Here is a 23,038-nt window from a genome sequence, read left to right as displayed (position 1 = left end):
TTCCACTGCCAGTAACCTCCTGTATCTGTAAAACGAAGGAGAGGAGTGGGAATATGCCTTGGGCACACACATCAGTTTGTTCATTGACACAGTTCTGCATTTATCTGCATAGATCTAGAATTTCTCTTGATTCTTTCCTGATCCAGTACTCTAACAAGAAGATGAAGAGCTTTGCAAAACCTCTTTTCCTCATTTTGTTGCACACACATTTCAATCCATATTCCTCTTCCGGTAACTTTTCCAGTACTGTTACACAATAGCTAAAACTGACAGTGAGTGATGCCAAACAGATGAGAAGTGAGCAAACTCCCAGAAAGGTGAAAAAAATGTTAGTGTTTTAACATTTTAAAATGTTTTTAAAAGTGTTTATTATTTAAGGAAATTATCTCAGGAGTATATTGTTGAACTGACATTAATTGATCAGTCACATCCTTAGCAATCCACAAAGTTAAACAAAGATCTGAGATAATTCAAAGAACGTCACAGGGAATTTTACAAGAGTTGGATTTTAAAGTAGAGAGTGCTACTTAGTGAATAGTACCAGAGCCTAATGTACCTTTATACTAGGCTGCTTTTTCAATTACAGCCTTTATGCAAAATATCGATATTTATAAATACTTCTGCATAGGTTTACCTATCTAATATTTAAAAACTGCTACCAGATAAGTGCTGGCTCAAGACCGTGGTATGTGTTTGGAACGTCCTAAATTGTCTCAACGCCTGAAGGTTATCTTTTTCTCCTCTCTGTCATTTTGTCTCACATTCAAATGGCTGTTTTTTACTTTCAGTGAAGCCTTTTGCCTTTTCAAATGGGCTCTTTAATTAAAATGCTGAGCAGTACTGTAAGTCACCTCCTAACTACGGCAGCTTCTCCTTTTGCTTTTACGATACCCTTATCTTATCCTTTCATTCACATTAAAATACAGTGTGTTATGGTAGGATAAAGTTAGCAAAATGTGAACTGCATTTAGCATCATCACTGAATGCCATTCTGATCGTGCCTGAGGACATGCTGCTACACTGCATTTCAGAGTGGTATCCTATCTAAGAATGTGTTTGACACCTTGCTAAAGGGCCATCAGGGAAAAGCCATTAAGCATTTTACATTCTCTTTCCCATTCTACTCACCGACCTCTGCAACAACGTTTTTCATACACAGAACTATAGCAGGAAGAAGCTGAAGTGCAATGCAAGAAAGAAACAGTGGGAGTAGGAGACACACCATCTATACACAGCTTGATTCTTGTTCCAGAGACTGTAGCTTTAGCAGCTAAGATGAACGAGGGGGGTTTTTTGCTAGTATGCCAGAGAGTAATTTCATCAGCTGGCATCACATGTACTCAGGTAGTTGGGGGGGGGGAAGCAGAGGTGAGGAAGAAATCTGGGGTAAGAAAACTTTTGCAGCTATGGTCACAGAGCTCTTAAATCACTGTCTAGGAGCAGAACAAGCAGGAGGAGTGGGGGAATTTCCATGGGACTACAGATCTGGGCTCTGGCAGCAAGCCAGACTGAGGGAAGGCCGTGTTTTACTACCCTTGCTTCAGAGCTCTGCAGCTTTCCAGTGTTCTTTATAAGTACAGTTACAATATAAACATCTTTACAAAAAAAAAAATTCTTTTGCTTTCTAGAACAATGAAGGATTTAAGCTACAAGGAAGCATTCATAATCCACAGGACATAATCCTAGGCAAAGGCAGGTGAAGAAGAAAAGACTTGGGAGATCCCTGGAATAGACTTGAAGGCAGAGCCCCACAAGGGAAGCGTTGTGCCAAATATGTGGAAGTGGGAAATCCTAACAGTCACAAGTAACTGATTCAGAAGCAAAAAGAAAACACATCACAGAAACACAGTTCTTAGAATACTTGCACCAACAGGGGTGGTGATCCCTCAGAACTCTTCACAAAATCATATAAAGTGCCCAAGCTGGAGTAGTTCAATGCTGTGTGTACACAGTATTACAATAGGACACAGCACTAAAAGGAACATATAAATAAAGCAATTCCATATCCAGTGCAGATGCCATCAAACCTCTCTGAATCCCTGAAGTCACACAAAAAAGTAAGTAAGTAGTGTAAGGGCCAAATGTTTGGGTGACTTTAGCACAAACCAGTGTAGTGGAACACGTTCCAATTAAACATACAGCACGAGGGAGCTAGGAGATCCTGTGTCAGTTCCCCAGCATCCCAAGAATGCACACTATGTTGAGACCCCGTACCCTCCTCCAGCTCTCCCTCCAAAGTTTTACAAATCCCTGGAGGGTTCTGTGTCTCACTGCTCCCCAGGGCCTCTGTGGGAAGGGGTGCCCTGGGTCAGACACCACTTCTGCACTGACAAAAGCTGGAAACTCGCAGCATGAATCAAACTGCATTCTCTGTAATAGCACTTGACTTCCCAATAGAGTTGCAGGCTGGTCTTTCCATTAGCTCTCTCTCTCTCTCTTGAATTAAACTTAAAACTTTTTGTTCTCATGCTTAAAACTCTACATAACTACTCCTCCCCTGCTCCTGATAGCACTGAATCAATCCTTCCAAGAAAGCATTTGCTGTGCTGTGAGTCACCCCAACCTTGGCATGCACCTTTTGATTGATAAACACAACTTTGCCTTAAACAACCCTGTGCACTTTTGTAGGATTATCAGCTCCGTCTGATCCAGATCACTCATTCACTGCATTTCAGTTTTCTAAAAAGCCCATAATTGGTTTTATGGACAACAGAAGGAAATAATCTGCAGAGAAGAATATCTGTAGTGCTTTACGTTAACTATACTAAATAAAATAATGATGTAAATGTCTTGCTATTGCCCTTCCCTTTCCTTCTGCTTCTCCAGTTGCTTGTTCAGTTACAGCTATAGCTAAAATGTAGGCTTTGGGGGTAAATTTAGGTTTTCAAGAGGTTCTCAGCACGCTTTTGGAAAATAAAAAGTAGCTAGTAGAAACAATTCAAAATTGACCCTTCATAAATGAATGTAAGTAAGTAAGTAAATAAATAAATAAAATACAGCACAATCACATCAATACATTCATATTGATGTACTCCAAGAAATATATTTTGTAAGTGACAACAGTTATAAAAATGGCACTTCTGGAGTTTATGGAATGGTCAAGAAAGCATACATAAGAGCTCATAAAGTCCAATCTGCAAGCTTCTATTCAAAATTTCAAGAGAATTAACTCTCATCAACACTTCTAAATTGTGTTTATTGTAAAGATGCTCTTACCGGATCTAGGTTCTTAAAAAGAAGAATGTCCTTGCAAGCCTCCTGCAGCCTGTTTCTTTGATCATCTGTTTTAGGGTGAATAATCTGAGAGATATAATAGAAAAACCTTTAAGGTGATTACCATACAGCAAATAGTTGAAGGGCTGAGTGAATTAACCTAAGTATTTTATACAGTATTTTTTCATGCTCCGCAACATTTTCCCTTCAAAACCTTCAGGATTTGAATAAATAGCAACAACACTGTATCACCACAGCACGAGCAAATGATGCCTGTCTGTATTTAAGCTGACAAGATCTTCAGCATTTGCAGAATCCAGTTCATTTTCACAAGCCATTCTGAATACCTTTATTTTAGTAGTTTCTGTTTAAACATTATTCTACTGCTCCCTAAGCACACATATTCTGTAAAGAAACGCCACTGATACATTTATCTATTTGCCATGACTACTTCCTAAAGAATATTTTGCAAAATAATCTCTGTGCTAAGTTTACACAAGTAGTTTAATGAGTAAACAACAACTTCCCATCATTTGAGAGAGTCAGAAATTTACTAAATTACCTGTGTTTGGTTAATATGACTATCAGTCACGTTGTTGGTTTAACTTATATTTTTATTATGACCTTTTTCAATGCTTTAATTAGACAGAAATTAGGTTCAATACAAAAATATAAGCCAGCCTTTAAAAGTCACACACGCTATTCTATATTAAAAACTGAGTAAATGCCTTTAAATGTGACCTAAGTAAAAGAACTAAATCTATTTCATTAGTTATTGCATTCTACATATGAAAATCTTAGTGATTTTACAATTCATCTTTTCTATGCCTTACATAAATACTAGAATACTGATTAAAATACTGCAAGATTATAAGGAGGCTAAGTAAGTACTTTTAAGAGCAGAAATTATCTAAGCAAATGTAACTGCACACAAATGTTTCCATAACAGTGGATCATGGGTGCAGTAATTTACAACGATATTTAACTGTGTCCTACACGGGTAACTATTACAGAGAATTTTTAAGTGTTCCTCTAACATGAAAACCTCACAAATTATTAAAGAACATTACAATAATGATGGTTCTGAAAAGGAATGGTAATGGAAGTTACATAACGTATATAATCAGTCCTAAATTTTCTTCCTGAATGTAATACCTCAGAACTGAAAAAAAAATTAATGAAGCATGAAATACCCTAGTTTCTGCATCGTCCTCTTCTTCATCGGGATTGTAAGCTTCTGCACACACTGAAATAAAAAAAAAAAAGTATAGTCTTAATTGAAAGTAAAATGTTGTTCCACAAGAATTACATTCACAGGCATTGCATGGCATACATAGCAATGTGACACACTCCACAGAGAATCGCAGAAGATATTGCTGATGAGAGTCCACAGCAGGTCATCACCAAACTGCTGGCCGAAAAGGGTACTTTTACATTAATTTTGGTCATGGTTTTTGTGCTTTGAAAGATCTCCAAGATACTTCACAGCTTCCCAAGTAACCACTCGTAAGTGATCTGACCTTACTACCAGAAATTTTTCTCTCCTGTTGAACCTAGCCCTGTCTGTTCAGAGTCTAAGCAACCCATGCTGGATACAGAGATCAGATATTTTATACAGTTGAAAATTTCTTTCTCTCTCTTACTTTTTATGGTAAATAGTTCTGCTTTTTGAGGTCTTTTCTTACAAGTCATACTTTCCAGCTCTAATTATCCTCATTGCTGTCCTCTAATTTGCCCTGCGTTACTGAAGTACGATGATCAAAACCAGACACAATGTTTGAGCTGAACACAATACTGAGTTGTTACGGTTTCAGCTGGGATAGAGCTAATTTTCTTTGTAGAGGTTTGTATGCTGCCATGTTTTGGATTGGAGATGAAAAAAAGTGGTGATAACACACCATTGTTTCAGTTGTTGTTGAGCCAACAAGAAGCTTCAGCTTCTTGTGCTGCCCTGCCAGTGAGGAGCTGGGGGTGCATGGGGGGCTGGGAGAGGACAGCACGAGGACAGCTGGTCCAAACTGACCAAAGAAATGCCCCATAGCTTATGGTGCCATGCTCAGCCATAAAAGCAGGGGTGAAGAAGGAGGAATGGGGATGTCTGGAGTGATGGTGCGTGTCTTCCCTAAATGCCATCACACGTGATGAGCTCTGCTCTCCTGGAAGTGGCTGAATGTTTGTCTGCTGATGGGAAGCAGCAAATTAATTTCTTATTCTGATTTATTTGTGTGTGCAGCTTTTGCTTTACCTACAGTTTGGTAGGTTCTCACCATTTTGCCTACCTGATTCTCTCCCCATCCACCTGGGGAGAGGAGTGAGCAGCTGCATAGTGCTGAGCTGCTGCTCAGCACATCAGATGAAATGCTGCACTGACATTTTGCAGGCTATATCTATTTTCATCCACCCACACCTTTTTCATAGCAACTTGGTCTACTCATGTAATTTTCATGACTTGCATATGATTTTCCAAAATCACAGCTTTACCAGCTGTCCTGTATATGGCTATTCTGCCTAAGAGTAGTACCAGACATCCAGTAAGTACCACCATATTCCCCAAACCATTCCTGCAATGTGCTAAGCTCATTGTGAATTCTAATCTCCAGCATTATTCAAATCCATTCTCAACTTTGTGGCAACAGTAAATCTAATAAACATAGTCATACATAACCTAGATTATCACTGAAAAAAACAGCACAGTATCTAAAACAAACGCCGATGGAACAGTTATCTGACCCTGAAACAGCAGTTGCTGCTTGGTAGTCCCCTTCTCCATCCAGTTTTGTGGTCATCCCATGCAATTTATATTAGCACACAGCACATTATTCCCCACCTTGTTTATAGGAGGGTCTTGCAAGACACTATTTAAGTCTCTTAAACTGAAAATGTAGGAATCTGCTCCTTTTCTCTTATTCAGAAGTTCTGTTCTCTCGTTACAGGACATTAGTGACAACAAATCCGTGCCCATTGCTGTTTATCCCCTTTTCTCCAGGTACTCCCAAAATGTTTATTTGTCCATAATTTCTCTAAGAACAAGAATGACCCATGGACCTCCGACAGCCCTCTTCCTTTAGGCAGAGAAGCCACTCCTCCCTTTTAAAGATCAGGTTCTCTTTCTTTCATTTATCTTCTTCAGCTTCCCCATGTTAATTGCTAACAGGGTTGAGATTGACTTTCCCAGTTTCTCCCATTTCCAAGTACAGCACTGCTCAGGCACAGCTACCCTGCAAACACCTAACCTATTAAATACTCTCTAATTCATCCTTTTTCTTTTCTAGGCTGAGTTTTCCATACACTCTTAATGCCACTAGTGAAGATTGACGTAATGTGTTAAGTAGAACAACCCTTTCCTAGAAAATCCTCTTAGTTGTAAAGTACTTCTAGAAAAACTTCTGTTATTCCTAATGTTTGTTCTTGTAACTGGATCTTTTTTTTTTTTTTTTTTTTTTGCTTTGATTTCTTTGATCTTTGTTTCTGTATCTTTTGCTATCCTTTCATACTCATTCTTAACAACTCAAATTGGTTTTAATTTTCTACACAGTTCCTTCCTGTGCTTGATATAAATAATAAAGTTATAATTTAGACAGATTTATTTTACTTCTCTTTTATCCTCCTTCTGTGCTGTCACCGTTTGCATTTGTTCCCTTTATATAGTTTCTTTGAGGAACAACCAATTCCCCTTATCTTTTCTCCAGATTCCTTTTCTGCAAGGTGATGCCTACTGTCCTGTTTTACCTCCTTGACGCTGCTGCTCCAATCCCTTCTGCCTATCTCTTACTGTTCCTAAAATGGGAGCTCTGCCATCCTACAGGAATTCTCACTCACATTGGCTTTTCTCTATTCTAGAACAGTTTCTCCCTTCCAGTTGGTATCAAACAGAATAGTTCCCCTTGAATGGCTTTTCTGTGACTCAGAGGTTCATCCAAGGGCACTGCACTTCCTCTCCTGTTTTCTCTCCCCACCTGTTCTGCTAGTTTTGTTGCACTGCTCCACAGATTAAGATTTCAGATCCTCTTGATTACTCCCCGTATTTCCTATGTTATTCTACAAATACATTCTAAAGTAGGCACCAGATAGACCCAGTGAAGTGCCCATTCCTCCATCCAATTAAGATGACTTCACTGTACTACTACATGTGTTATGCAGAGTCCCAAAGGAAGCTTTGACTCTCACTATCTCACCATGTTAGGCACTTGGCAAATCTTAAAACATCAGCTTTCTAAAACTTGGCAGCTTCAAAAACAAATTTGATCAAAATCCCTCAAATCCCTCTGGAACTGATCAAAAGATTTCCACGAACTTTACTAGGAACTGAATTTGGCTTCAAAGAACTACAAATGCCCACAAAAGGAAGTCTGAGATATCTTGAACAAGTATGATACTTTACCTCTAAATATACAAAATGTCCCTACCAACATTTTTATGGAAATACAGTATTTATGTGTTGTCTGAAATAAACTTTAGGAATTTATATTTAAATAGCAACAATAATAGCATGCAAAGTAAGCATCATAACTCATCACAATGTAAATCACTAGTTTGTTTCAAATGATATTAGCTTTTGTGCTGTAAGGCAAGCACGTGTACATGGGATTCAACAAATGCACGTGGCACTGTGCTGCTGGGTGAATAAACAGTCTCAACCTGAGCAAAAGTGACAACCAGTCCTTACCTCCAATGAAACCTTTGCATGAAAAAATTAAGCAAAATGGGAATTTCGTTTACAAGGATTTATGCTGTTATCACAGCATCAACAGGTCTCGTGGAATATGGCTGAAGATTTAACTGTCCTCCAGATCACGCAAAAGAAACTGAGTTTAGCCTCATCCCTGGCCATCTTATCAGTCCCTTTCACATAGCCACATGCAGGATCAGTACAAAAAGAGAGAATGTATCTGCAATTTTCTGTGCCGTCTGGTGTCGCTGCTCTAAATTCACTTGTCTCTACTTGAGAAATTCAGTCCCACTATTATCAGCAGGTACCTTAATTAAACATTTCTGCTTTATCACTGAATACGCGTAGCATATATCTTTAACAGTTGTAGTTTCTTCTGGTTAGTGCCCATCTTCCCCAATTTTAAAATGACTTATTCTCATCATCTGCCATGACAGACTTCCCTTCTGGTCGTAGATCTCTGCTTATTTTACACTGGCTTGTCTTTTTGCTGTGATTACAGATGCATTTTTCATTTGGGTCACAACTTATAGATCATATAAATTCTATGCGTCTGCAGCTTTAAATGCAGAATTTACTCTTCTCCATTCTTATTTCAGTAGCCTGTCTTAAAAGCTCTGTAGCCCAGTAACATTAATTTCTGAATGTCATCACTACATGTCTCATGGAAAAGCTTGATACATTTTATTTCTGTTCCTGAAATATGGTTTTTGACATTAGGATCCAATGAATTTCATGACATGAGCAATGGGGTTTGGGCCATTAAAATCACAATGACATCAAACACCCAGAACTAAAGAAGATGTTTATACTGTAGACATCCACATCTGCAGAAGTCATCTGGGTTCCAATTACAGCCAATGGAGAGAAGCCAGAACTTTTACAAAGCTATTAATCTGACCTGTGTTACATGTCCAGATTAAGACAAGAGTAATTACAACTCTGACTAAGAGGCTGAGGTAAACTCTATCCCTCTTAAGATGAGTCCTGTTATTTACAGCAAGCTGCTAGACTGACTTCTGCACTTCTCTGTTCAGTTCATATTCTTTAGAAAACAAATCCGTCATCTGATGGTGACAGTTGCTCATGTAATAGTAAGTCTTTACTCAGAGAATCATAGAACCACAGAATGGTTTGGGTTGGAAGGGGCCTTAAAGCCCACCCATCCCCACCCCCTGCCGTGGGCTGGCTGCCCCCCACCAGCTCAGGCTGCCCAGGGCCCCATCCAACCTGGCCCTGAGCACCTGCAGGGATGGGGCACCCACAGCTCTATGGGCAGCTGTGCCAGGGCCTCACTGCCCTCTGAGTGAAGAATTTTCTCCTAACATCTAACCTAAATCTTCTCTCTTCTAGTTTAAAACCATTTGCCCTTGTCCTATCACTATCAGACAAAGGCACTCATTAAAAAGTCACTCTCCTCTTGTTTATAAGCTCCCTTTAAGTACTCGAAGGCTGCAATGAGATCTCCCCAGAGCCTTTTCTTTTTGTGTATTCCAGGGAGACAGCCTTTGGCCTCCACTCTTCTGACTAAGGCCTGACTGGCATCACAGACATAATTATTCTGAGCCACTCCACTGCTGGGGTTTGGAGTTTCTTTTTTCTACCTCCCCAGCTCATTCCACTCTCCCAAGAGTACACAGTACACACTGACTTTATCATGATCAAATGCCCTGCCACGTTTTGCTTCATGTCACTGCTGAATTTAGTATTGTATACTGTTGCTCAAAAAGCAGTCCTAATACAGTGCTTATGGACCTATTTCATCCTGTGCATAAGTATAGTTTTAAAAACAGTGATACAAACACTGTAAATATTCCTCCATTGGCAGCTAAGCTCAACAAAGTGAAACTATTTTTATTCAGTTTTTTCAGTAGATTACATTTCACATATAAATCATCACGATGGACACAAACACAAACAAGGCCAAATACATCAGCACAAAGTCCATAAATCTGAATTATCAGACAGCAGTGCATTATTAAAATACACATGCACTGAACATTGCACACAAATCTAGATGGATTGCTTTTCCAGGAAGAAGAGGCAATCTTTCATAATTTGTAGCTCAAGCAGCACCAGAAGTAAAGTCAGTTTAGATATGAACAAATTCTAAAATGAGAATTAATATATAGTTAGCAATTGTAAGATCACCAAAAAAAAAAGTTACACATGCTCTATTTATTCTCTTGGTATTTCAGGAAATAAGAAGCTGTCAATAATGAAATGAATGAAAGCTCATACGTATTATAGTCAAAACATGGCATAAAAAAAACCAATGAAGGAGTGGTCTCTTTCCAAAGCATAGGAACCCTTAGTAATAAAGCATGTTACAATAAATAAATAAATAAATAAATAAATAATAAGGCTACGAAAATATTTCTTATTCCCATTCAGGCCGAGTCAAGATCACAGTTTTGTCAGCATGACCACCAGGCTGCAGTGTGAAAACAGACATCTCTTGCCTTTGCACAGGTAAGGCATCATTGCCCTACATCCCTACAAACATCCCCAACTATAATAGTAATGTCCCATCCCCTCATTCAGCAGCAATGTCACCTTACAGGTTTAGCCATGTGGAAGTTGCTAATGTGACTTATCTGCAGGGTGGGATTTTTTCTCCCAGTTCATCAGGATGTCCTTCTCTTCATTTGCCAAACACAGAGCAGAAACATGGTGCAGAGTTTCCTTGTATGGCAGATGCTACTTCCATACTGGTTTGCAAATACTGCTGGAACTCGAAGTTTCTGACATGATTTCCCACAGTAATCCATTTTCTTTTTACATCTCACCAGTTCCCACCACTTCAGGAAGAACTAGCAAGAGAACTCTACACTCCAAAAAGACAAAATTTCACCAGTAGTTTTTGTTTAAACAACAGCAATCCTGTGCAATGGTAACAGTAGGAAACAACTGGCCATGATTTCTGATGGTTGTGACAACCAACTCCCAAATTATTTCTAGAGCTGGTTTTATCTGGACCACACAGAAGACAAGACTGAAGATTGTAAGTAAACATAAGGACTAAAGAAGAACCCAGTGAAAGGAGTGCACAATAAATCTTACCTGGTTCCACACAGCACACAGTAAGGTAATATCAGCTGGCTCAGATCAGCCATTTCTGCAGAACCCTGAAACTATTTCAAGGCACTACACTTTCCTTAAATGTAAACTAATCTGGAATGATCACTGGAGCTATTGTTGCCCATGATACTACACCCGATGGTTACTAAACTGAAACTTCCTCTAGGCACAGTTAGGTGAATTAAATATGCACAATGGCTGATACACTGTAATTCTGTGTTAGTAGTACATTATACAGAGAGTACTTACATTACAAATGCTATCCAAACTGGAATAAAAGTATACATGCTCAGAAAGAAAAAAAAAAGCTCTAGTATCGATGGAGACACAAGTATTGAGATTTCTTCACATATAAAAAACAAAAATTTGAATAAATTCCCCCCATATTTAAGAGACAACTACTTTCAGTTGGTCCTTTACTTAACACAAGTGGCCAAGTGCTCAGGACAGTAGCCTTAAAATGTAAAGCTGCATAAAATCCAGTCAGCTTGTCTCCTCTTCATTATTAGAAAGGTGACCTTTGGTTCATTAGGTGGGGACTCTGTTGGAGTAGTGAGAGCACTGGCAAGAAGTCTGTTTGAAAGTAGACTGCTCATGAAATACTCTTGAAATACTCTTATCTGCTCTTCCTTTCAGTGTGTGGCTGAGATTCTCTGAGGACTGTATGACAGTCATAAATAGAGACCAAATACCGGGCTTGTGCTAATGGCAAAACCTTTTGCCAGAGCTGGAAGGCTGCGCTCAGCCTGCACTACATGCTTGCAAGGAATCAAACACTTCAGAAGAACTGCTCGTGCAATCAACTCTTCAGTGCCATTTTCTGTTCTCCATCTGCTACTACTGCTATTTTAAATTAATCACACCTCAAGATATTTTCTCTTGCACTGCTAAATAACATGAAGTGCCTAATAATATATAGCATCTTGAATGAGATCCATGCCAACTGTAAGTCAGATCCTCCCAAGATCTCTCCATTCAGAAGTCCATGTGAAGTCTATTCATGTTACACCCATCCTCACACCAAAGTAAGGATTTTATCAGGACTGCACTGAACACCATTAAGGCTCATTTGAAAAAACATGACGGTCCCCAGGAGACATTTTTAGATAACTTTATGTCAAATGAGCTATTCATGTGTGAGTGCTTCTACACTACCTTAATAATATAGAATATAACAGCGACAGTTGTTACATGTTAGACTGCACCATCTTTCTATACTCCACATGGCCAAGCACTCTGCAGCAAAGGCAGCAAGTGCTGCTCATTACTGGGGCACAGAGGTACGTTCTTCCCTTCAACCATAATGTTATAAATAGGCTCCTCCACTGAAACAGCATGCTCGAAGTATGCAAGTAGATGAAACTACTTCCCTATTTGTAAGAAGCAACACAGAGAAAGGCTTTAGTAGATCCTCCTATGAGGAACTGCGTAGTCCCCAGTCCTTGTTACAGTCCTATTTCACTTGTTTCTATAACTGTGTAATTTGACAAGGTGGACCTAAAGAAAACAGCCTTTTGGCTTACGTTGAAGAAACAGCTTTGCATGGCTTCTTAGGAACTGCTTGATTTCATCTGTCTTGTTGGTGAAAAACAGCACAAACACACATTACAGTGTCCAGAACACTGCAGGTAGTTATTAAACAATAAAAACATTACAAAACTAAGATGCACTTTCACTAGAAAACTTTGTTAGAATTTACTATAGACTATAATACTTTCTCTGCAAGCTTCCTCAGCTACAGCTGGAGTAGCATGCTGTACTGTAATATACCATACTCTGATGTTGACTTGTATAACCTTCTGTTCCCATTCTCATATGAGTCCAAGCAATTCACAATGCTACAGTGTGTTATTTGGGACACAACTGAACTATGTATAAATATTTGACATGTTTTGAGCAGACACAGAACTCTCTGCATACTTATCAACTTTATATTCACTAATACCAAAGGGGGGGAAAAAAAAAAAAGGAACTGCACCCAGCTCTTTTCCTTTGATTTAATACATCACAGCCATTTACAGATTTTTCTCTTATTGAAAAGTCAGATGTACACACAGTGTGGACCATATCTTCGCCCCAGAAAACTCATCCTTTACATAAAAAGTGCTGCAAAAATTTTGAAGAGCGAATCTGCAACTGTTCATCTCTGGAACCTACATTCTGAAAGCATACGTGTTCACATTTTTTAAATAGCAACACGGTAGTACAGTTTAAGGAACTATATACAACACAGTAAACCACAACAGCAGCTTATTTTTACCCTAAATGAGTTCTCTGTCCAGTCTGACAGGGTTTATTACTTATTCTGTACAATAGGTCGAGTTTCATAAACTAGAGCCCAAAATGACAGAATTGTTGCCACTGATTTTTAGTGAAGCATGGAAACCTCAGCGAGTAACTATTTAGATGAATTCCAATGCATTTAAATGCATGTTAAAGTGAATAAATAGCATACTAACCACTTCTTGAAAAACCACCCTAGCCACATTTTTCAAACTTGATGGCAAAATGATATACAGACACCTTAAAAAAGATACAGAAATAGGCACTAAACTGAGTTTATTACTCATTAATCCCCACTCATGTCTTCCCCTCAATGCAGTAAAATATCTGAAAAGGAGGTGTTAGTTTTGGTAAACCAGTAGGTATATTTGGAACTTAGTTGTTAAAAGTAATTATTTTTAATGATGGGTTAAGTATGAAAGCTGTCTGCAGAAAAACACCACAGAATTTACAAATCTGGCAGAGTAAAACATGAAACTATTAAGAGGACAGAAGGAAAAAGCAGAAAATACTACAATTTTGAAGTAGTGAGAAGGCAATGAAGGTGAGATGTATGAATCAGTCAGCTGTAAGACAGGGTGGATAGACAGAGCTGTAAACAAAGCAAAACTGGGAATTGTCTGAAAAAAATAAAAAGGCTAAAATCATAGTAAATAAGATGATTATGAATAGACAGCAGAGGAGCAGGTGAAAGACAGAACTCCAAGGCTCCCTAGATTACTAGAAAAGGATTAACGCTGTGCAAAGAAGCACTTGAAAAAATAGGAGGAGAACCAACAAAATGTAAGAATAACAGAATTCAAGACTAACACCAGATCTCAACTCTGCCAGCAGGCTGTGAGGTAAAATCATGGCCCCCACCTTGGTTTAACTGGACAGGGAAAGGAGAAAGGGAAGGAAAGGGACTAGTGTTACATATCTACAAACATGTAAAGATATAAAAGACATCAAGAAAATCTAAAAAACGTCAACAAGGACACGCAAGAGAAGGTGACCTCTGGGCACAGACTTGTGCAAAGAATGACTGTAGGACACTAAGGACAAAGCCATGAGCTCTGACAAGCTTGTCCCAGAGCCCTTCCAGCAAGCTGGATTGATTTGTTCAAGACCACGTGAAAAATCTGCCAGTTGCAGTATGTATGATCATCCAGGCAAAGGAGGAAGGCACAGATACTGAAACACTTAGGAAGCAGACTCCTCATCTCTGAAGGGTGACTGTGAGCTCCTCGAAGGCACATGCCAAAAAGTACTGCCACTTACAGGCCAGAGTTGTTTTGCGCACCTGAGAGAATAAGTTTAGTCTTGGTAGGTTTCATACGAAACCTTGTATCCATAAGGGATTTAGAATAACAAGCTGAGGATGGCCACCTGTAAGAAGAGGAGGAGTCATCCTTCTAGAAGAATGGCTGCTATAGAAAATTTACCTTTGCTTATCACAGTGATAGGATCGAGGGAACAAATCAATCCTTCTCCATTTTACACTGAAGAGCCCACATACTCCCTCACAAAACAAGAGATACACCTCCTTTCTCCTGGGGCAAGGCTGCTAGGCAAGATGAAACACAATAATAAGCTAAAGGAGCTGTCTCCTAGAATTTTAACATACTGATTTTGGTCAAATGGGTAAGTCATACTCACATAATCCTCTATATCAGAACTCAGATAAATCGATGCAGAGGTGCCAGATCTAACAGGAAGACAGGCAGACAAAAGAGACTTTCTCTAAAATGCTCCTGCCAAGTTTTGAAAAGTTTGATTTTGAACATCTGGTTTCTCAACAATTCCAGAAAATCCATCTAAGATTTTTTGCTGATGGGTTTTTCTTTAGATAGGTAAAAGAAGTGCAGAAAATGAATCACAACTATAAAATAATACATTCCAATTTACCTTTCCCACTATCAAAACAGAAACAGTTATTATCAAATAGTACTGCCACTGCATACCAAGGTAAGAAAGTAAGCACCCAATACAGCAATCACTACATGCTCACCTACATCTGTAATATGCAGACAACAATAACAAGCTAAAAGATGAACTACAAATGTTCTTCCAAGAACTGCGTCAGTAATCAACCTAAGAACACCAATTACCACGCTTACACTGCCTGGTAGTAGAAGCAGCCCATAACCATGTTGCTAATTACCACTGAGAACAAGAAAAGAAGACACCAAGGTCTCATAGAAATGATTTATCTTTTTCTGAGAGAGAAAAAAACTACCCTGAACTCATACAGATAATGAGCAGTTTCATCACTTCTATCTAAGGATCCTGTGGTAGTGAGAAGGCACAGGATCCACAGAGTTCAGTTTCTCTCCCTCACATTTTCTAACATTATTCAATGCAGAAAGGCTAGAACTAGTGCCATCAACAAAACAGAGGACACTTCAAATTATATTACTCTTTTCTGCTAGCCACCAATATGTAACTTCATTTTTTCAATGCCTAGTTAAAATCACATTGCACTTGAAGAAAGGCCAGCTAGAGGTAAACCCAGAAAACTTCATCACATATATAGGAGACAGAGGGGAAGACGTGAGACAGAGGGGAAGACATGTGAGGAGCAGCTGAGGTCCCTGTGTTTGCTCAGCACAAAGCAGAGGAGCTGAGGGGAGGCCTGATGGCAGCTGCAGCTCCTCACAATTTTTTACTAACTGCAACCAATATCCAAGGAAATTGCATACTCCAGGTGAATATTTGTCAGGAAAACTCTCAGAATTACAGCACAAATTAAGCAAAGGTCTAGCATCTTGTTTTGTATGGTGTTACAATTCAGGCTTATAGTTTCACCTTTTTCTCCCAGGAAAGAAGGTGTGTACTGATGCTCTTCAGCAACAACTCTGTTAAATACCAAAGGGGAATAAATGAACCTGAAAGGTAGGAAGGAGCTAAATCTAGTTTCTTCAACCAAACCTATCCTTCGCAATGTTCTGTGGAATGCTCTTTTAGACAGAAATCTTGGAATAATCAAGGCCACAGTGAAAGCTGAAGGAACCCCAAGGAAATTGTATTCCCTTATAAATGTCCTGTGTTTAAGCAGCAGTGCTGAAGAACTTCTTGATTTAATTTGTGTACAGTTCCCTTGAGACCTCTAGGCGTTTCAGGTTTAATGATTAAATAATCATTCAGTGAAAAGTTAGCACACAGCAGCACAGCCGTTACAAAGCAAAATATTCTAGTGGAAAGAACCAGAGTCTATTTACTGACTGAGTTACTCACTGCTGATATATAAGCATAAAATAATTCTAATTCTAAAATAAAAAAAAAAAGTAATAAAAATTGAAAACTTGACCTATTAAAAATAAAACAGGCCAGGTTTGGAATACTGTGACAAATGAATTTGGTGTAAAGGCATTCAGTGTAGTCAAAGTGTTTTGGTTTTTTTTTACACTCTCAGGGGTATTCTCAATGTGTCAAAGCACCAAGAAAAATTGTTATCATTAATTGAATATATGAAAGATGCACAGTACATTTATCAGTGTGTAAATCATTTATGTCTAGTGAATGTTTTTTACCTAGGACTCCACTCACAGAGTGCACCTCATCTTCATGCTGGAAGCAGCACAGCTGGCCACCGCCTGCCCAGGGAGCTGCTCCAAATTGGGGCAAGGGGCCCTGGCAGACAGCAACTGGCCCTCAGAAAGCAGTACTCAGCAACAAAGGTGGACAACTGCATGAACACTGGCTGTATGAGCCAGAGAAGTGACTGTTACCCTCTACTCCATGCTTATTAGACCACATCTAGAATACTGGGTCTACCTGTGGCGCCTCCAAATTCGGGAAGACTGATAAACTGGAATGAGCTCAATGGAGTGCCACCAGGATGGCTGGGCAGTGGTCCTGTAAGTAGAGGCTGAAGCAGTTTGGCTTTCTCAGGCTGGAGAAGAGATGGTCTGGGGAAACCTAGCAGCACCTTGGCAGTATCCATGGAGAAATGACTGAGGCTTTGTACACTGGTTCATGATGGGAAGAAGACAAACAAAGGCATGACTCAAAGCAAAAGAGTTTCAAACTGGTTATAATGAAAACTTTTTCACACTAGGCCAGACCGGTGGCAAAGCACCCAGAGAGGTTATTTTCCAAACCCAGCCCAGAGCAACCTGGTCTGATCTAAGACTTAGCCTGCTTTGAACTGCAGTTTGAACTAAAGCCCTCCCAAGGTACATTCCAACCTGAAATATCCTAAGCTCCAGAAGCACCTAGTCATTGGGAAATTGAGTCCACAATTGAGTTCCAAGCTGTTTTTCCTGATGCTGTAAAGTCATCTGGCAAAGGATATTTGAATGGTTATCTAAAAGAACAATGGCAGAATTGCTTTAGAAAATGCCATAGGAAAGCTCAAGGCTTTTTTCATCACCACCACATGAAGACCACATCTGAAGTCACGGTTCTAGAAGATTAGTGGAAAAACTAGAGACATTCATTTGTACAATGTGATAGGACCTGCCTGGTCCTATCATAAGAAAAGTGTTGCAGAACCTGAAGAATTGTAACCCACTTGCTCCACAGATTTACCACAGCAGTCTAGAGCACCAGTAGAACTGGAAGCAAAATCCAGGATGAAATTTCACATAAATTCAGCATACCACTTATCACAGAAGATAACAATGCTGAGCAGTTGACCAGGAGGTAAACGATTAATAGTTAGTGTAGACTAGAATTTATGGTTCCAGATTCAACATGTACTCAGGTGAATTTCATGATTTATAACAATGTAAGATTGGACTTTCAAATGCTTATCTTGAGAGCCAGATGCAGAAAGAGAAAGCAGTAATATGCAGAAATTGAAAAGTCTGGTTAACTGTGGGATATACAGAAGAACGATCACAAAAACATGGAAAAAGGAAAAGAAAATACTTCTGAATGCCACTGCATCTACCATCAGCATGACAGTGAAGACTGCAGGAACTGCAGCCAAATATACAGAAGGTAAATAGGGCCCAGAGTGTGTTACTGGCATTTATGGCCAAACAGATTAGAGGGACCAAAGTTTATTACTGTTTTGCAGTGAAAAACTTCTGTTTCTGAGTAGCTCATGTAAACTATTTTACAGATATTGCCTTAAATTTAACCAAATGAGACTTCATCTTAGGCTCTTCACCATGAAAAAAACCCCACAGAGTGAAGAAAAAGACATTCAAGATGATTGCTGGTATTGAGGGACCAGTGATGAGTATGAGAGAACAGAGGCATAATAAGTTAAACTCATTTTCCTGAGATTCCAAAGTGCTGCATGTTAATACTGAGAACAAAATGTCAGTTCTGTGGAGGAATCCCTAGCTGACGCCATGGTATCTCAAAGAGCTGTAAATCACAGTTGTTGAACTGGAGAAACCCAACATATGCTTCACTTGGTGTACTTTCACTCAGCCAGGCACTGCAGACAGTGTCAACTGTGATGTTTTATCTATGTCACAAGACTTTGTGGTATCTCCATTGGTCCCACAGTTCTTGTGGCATCCCAGGTAGTGGTCCCAGAGGCTCCCAGTGGTGCTCAGGGAGGTGCTGGTCCCTGGTGGTTACCACTGCAACCTCATATGCCTAAAGCAGATAAGGCCTTTGGGCAAAGCAGGCCCCTAATCCCTTCTCTTGCCAACTTTAAAAGAACAGCAAGAAGAGCACTTAACAGGAATGTATTACTTTCTAGTCAATAAAAATAATTCACACTTGAATCAAAGATGGAATTCAAGCTTCCTGAGTATCACAGCAATGAACATAACAAAGAAAGAGACAATTATTTACTGAGGATAACAAAACCACTAAAAGCAAATGGACACAAACTCCTACTGTCACACCTAGTTTAAAAAAAAAAAAAAAAGCCTTTTCATATTTCCTTCTATTCTTTGTCAAGACAGATTCAGAATAAATTGTTCACTATTACATTGTCGCCATCTAATTACATAGGAATGACACAGTACAAGAAGGAAGGAAAAAATAAATGCAGTGAGATGCTAAAAAAGGGAAAATCTAGCGACTTCCAGATCCCATAAAATCCATTCAACAGTTTCAGCTATTTGTGCTGCCCAGTAAAATGCAGGCATTCCCATAAAATAACCCATGTGGGCAAGCCTGTACAAACATGCACACAACCTCTCTAACTGAAGCTTGTGCTTCTGTACAAGAAAAGAAAACAAGCCATCTTCTAACGCATAAAAATCATGATGAGGAATTAAGCCTAGGTGACAGTTTAATGTCTGATACCCTGCATGCTTGAAGTTACTTCCAGGTAAGCTTCAATGAGACTGCAATTTTTAACTGCAATGGAACTCAATGACAGATTCTCTCTGTTCTGTTTGGGTCTTTTTTGTTTATTTTTTTTTCTTTCATATTATTTCTGTTCTTACTTTTCCACTTAGTTTCCATTTTTCATGGCTGGTGTGAAATCATACAAAATATCCCCTTTCTTCTGATCAAACAAGCAGAATTTTAAAATATGTGCTAGAAGCCAACACTGAAATATATTTCCAGTATATCAAATAGTTACAGGGGGAAGTATGTGCTCACAAAAATTCAGAACTATTCTTGGTCAGGTGGCCAAGAAAACCAGTGGCATCCTGGCTTGTATCAGAAGTAGTGCAGTCAGCACAACAGGGAGGTGACTGTCCATCTTTTCTCAGCACTCATGAGACTGCACCTCAAGCACTGTACTGTTTTGGGCCCCACACTACAGGATGGTCCTGGAGCACGTCCAGAGAAATGCAGCAGAACTGTAAATGGGGGATGAATGCACAGGTCTGATGGGGAGTGGCTGATGGAACTGGGATGGGTCAGTCTGGAGAAGAGGAGGCTCAGGGGAGACGTTATTGCACTCTACAACTGCCTGAAAGGAGGCTGTGGCGACATGGTGGTCAGCCTCTTCTCTCATATAACAGCGATGCGACAAGATGAAATGGCCACAAGCTGCACCAGGGGAGGTTCAGGTTGGATGTTAGGAATAATTTATTCTCAGAAAGAGTGGTGAAGCACAGGCACAGGCTGCCCAGGGAGGTGGTGAAGTCTCTGTTCCTGGAGGTGTTCAAGAACTGTGTAGATGTGGCACTGAGGGACGTGGTTTAGCGAGTATGGGGGTGATGAGTTGATGGTTGGACTAGATAGATCATCTTAGAGGTCTTTTCCAATCCTAATGATTCTGTGATTCTATTATTCAAATGAAGGAAAAGAGTGGAATTGAAAGCTAATGACATTGAACTATTTCAAGTCTTGCAAGTTAAATACTAATGTTAAATACATTTTGCATTACCAAATTCAGTTTGTTAGAAGAAGACAAGCCAGCACTCTAACTAATATTAATACATTAATTAATATTATGAAATAGGTGATTTTTTTGAAGTTTCAGAAGCAGCAGCCTGCCTATTATGTTACTGATCGATATGTTTGGTTTTTTTTACCAAGTTTTTAATTTCCTGAAAATATTTGCAGTTATTTTTACTCAGTTGATTTTATCACACTATTAAGCTATAAGACTATAGCTCATATACAGGACTATGTAAGAATTGTACATACAGCATGGGTAGGCTGTGGGATCCCGAGAATGGTGGATACCCCACGTACAGAGCCTCCGCTCCCTCATACTGGTGCATCTGTCCCCCGCAGTCACCAGCCAATCCTTCTATCTGTAAGAATATAATAGAAAGAGAAGGCGTAACACGATGCTTCCAGACTGAGAGCGGATGGGAACACACGGGTCCGGGTCTCAGTCCCTTACCTCAATGCTACCCGACAGCTCTGGGCCTTCAAGTCCCTGCCCCTGGGGATAAACTTCTCAGGCTTAATGGCCATAAGGGCACAGCTTTTAAAAGGTGGGGATGACTGCTTAGGATAGAGCAGACTTGTTACCGACTTGTTCTGATCTGCTCTTTAATGTTTCCACTGTAATAATGTGCTGCGTTAAGAACAAAAGGGATTGTATGAATAAAAGTGGATTTCTTGAGGAAGCAAAGGTCAAAAGACCTGAAAATAAAAACAAATAAATAAAAAATTAAACAATTCAGATGCCTACAAAGGAGGTTTTCTAGTCATAGGTTTTGTTGCAAAAAGAGTTAAAATTTAACTTTTATTTAACCACATCCATGCCAGAGGTAAAGGGAAACTACGTACAGTTCCCAAAACATGTCCTGTGGCTGTAATCAACTCAAGTCCCAGTGACTCAAGTGGAAAATGGAACTGTGAGTACACACTGGACACGTTCCTCCAAAACAGCATGGTAATATGAAGCAGCAAACAGTCATGCTGCTCCTACCTGATTTTGTGGAACACAAAACAAAACCATAGGTTGGAGGGGGGGAAAAAAAAGTTCCAATGCTAAGCATTTAATTAAGAGGGAATGTACTTTTATATCACAGATGGCTGTAACAAAGGACTTCCATTACTCCAGACAGCCCAGAGTTACATTATTCTTGTCTGTTACACCACTTACGTATGTCCTACCCACTTGCATCAATGTGCAATTTCACAACCACTCATTAGAGCATGTTGGCTTTGTCCCCTGATGCCACGATGGCAGTAGTTTTAATTCTGAAGTCATGAAATCAAGGCAAGGAAGCAAAATGGGGAAGTTTCATTAAAAAGGGGTAGTCATTAAAAAATGGCAACATGGGGGATGTAAATGCTGAGCTCCTGCTGGTACTGCTCACATGATAAATACACTGAGAAGCCCAGCAGTCAAATGTGATCACAACCAGGCTATAAATAGAGACAATTCCCATTGCTCATAATGTCTTTGAAAATGATCCATCACGCATATTGTGCTCTGATTAAGGAGTCCTGCAGGAAAAGTATGAACAGAACAGAAATCCCCTGAAATTTCCTTCCTCTCCTTCACAATGTAACCGCATGCCACCTCACCCTCCATCTAAGTGGGCACCTTCAACCACACTAAAATTGGTGAGAGTTACTTGGTATTTAAAAAAAAAAGGTCTAGTCCTGAATAACTAGGCTTAATGAATTCAAGATAGAAAAACATTACTCACAATCAGTCAGTGCTAACTTTTGGCAGACAATTTCTTCTATTTTGAGTAATTTAATTTTAATGACGAGCTTCTAACCATACATTTTAAAGGCTATTTTGTCACATATATACGGTCGTTAAATCCACTAAAATCACATTACTCAAAAGCTCATTTTGTTTCAGCTTTGAGAACGTCGCAGAAATGGAAAGAAATCTGCTCAAACTTCAAACAAGAAAAACATTATGGTTAAAAATAAGCCACAAAATATTACATCCTAAAAATTATTTGCTAGAAATTTATGGGAATGTTAGAATTATGGATATCACTGGCACTTGTAGTGCATTTCAAAGAAACATCATTGAACTATATCATGGTTTCAAGTGTCCTTTTTTCCCCAGCTGAATCACCAAAATACCACAAAAATCAAAAATAAAATTGGTAAATCATTGCCACGGCAGCTGAAGGAGAAAGCCAAATAGCACCTCTGAAACCATGCTGCCCTTCCAGAAGGAAATAAACTTAAGATGTAAAACTAATAATAGAAACTAAACATAAAAAAATAAAATCATGTCTATCTGCCACATGAGATGATGCTGAGCATTACTTTTTGGACAACAAAATCAGAAATCTCCACGAAGTGTTGTGAAAGAAAATATAAACAAGTGAAAATACATAATAGAACAGTATAGGGTGAAATGCAGCACAGTTTTTAAGACACTTCAGTAAATAATATTACTTAGTGTGTTGCATCTATTATTAAATATTTTTTTCATATCATTTCATTTTTAAATAAAATAGTAAGTATACCTAAGTTCAAGCATCTCACTATGCTAATATTAAGATATTC

At 39.1% G+C, this 23,038-nt stretch overlaps 1 protein-coding gene and 1 long non-coding RNA gene across 2 annotated transcripts in view; one reads left to right on the top strand and one right to left on the bottom strand.

Moving 5' to 3' along the window:
• The window catches only part of PRKAR2B (protein kinase cAMP-dependent type II regulatory subunit beta), an 81,367-nt gene that overhangs the window by 14,325 nt on the left and 44,004 nt on the right, over positions 1-23,038 (bottom strand). Inside the window, exons 3-4 of the mRNA XM_031598545.2 lie at positions 4,407-4,459; positions 3,217-3,300 (exon numbers count right to left, since the gene is read on the bottom strand). Of these exons, the coding sequence (XP_031454405.1) occupies positions 3,217-3,300; positions 4,407-4,459 (137 nt within the window). The remainder of the gene's footprint in view (positions 1-3,216; positions 3,301-4,406; positions 4,460-23,038) is intronic.
• LOC149919405 (uncharacterized) lies at positions 1,544-11,341 on the top strand. The gene is made up of 3 exons (XR_016464440.1): positions 1,544-2,057; positions 10,277-10,354; positions 10,844-11,341. It is a non-coding gene; the product is annotated as an uncharacterized LOC149919405 (long non-coding RNA).

This window comes from Phasianus colchicus, chromosome 1 (assembly GCF_987193195.1).
Source record: "Phasianus colchicus chromosome 1, bPhaCol1.hap1.1, whole genome shotgun sequence".
Classification (NCBI taxonomy): Eukaryota; Metazoa; Chordata; class Aves; order Galliformes; family Phasianidae; genus Phasianus; species Phasianus colchicus.
Note: the sequence above shows the minus strand (reverse complement) of the source record. Positions and strands in the feature narration are given on the sequence as shown.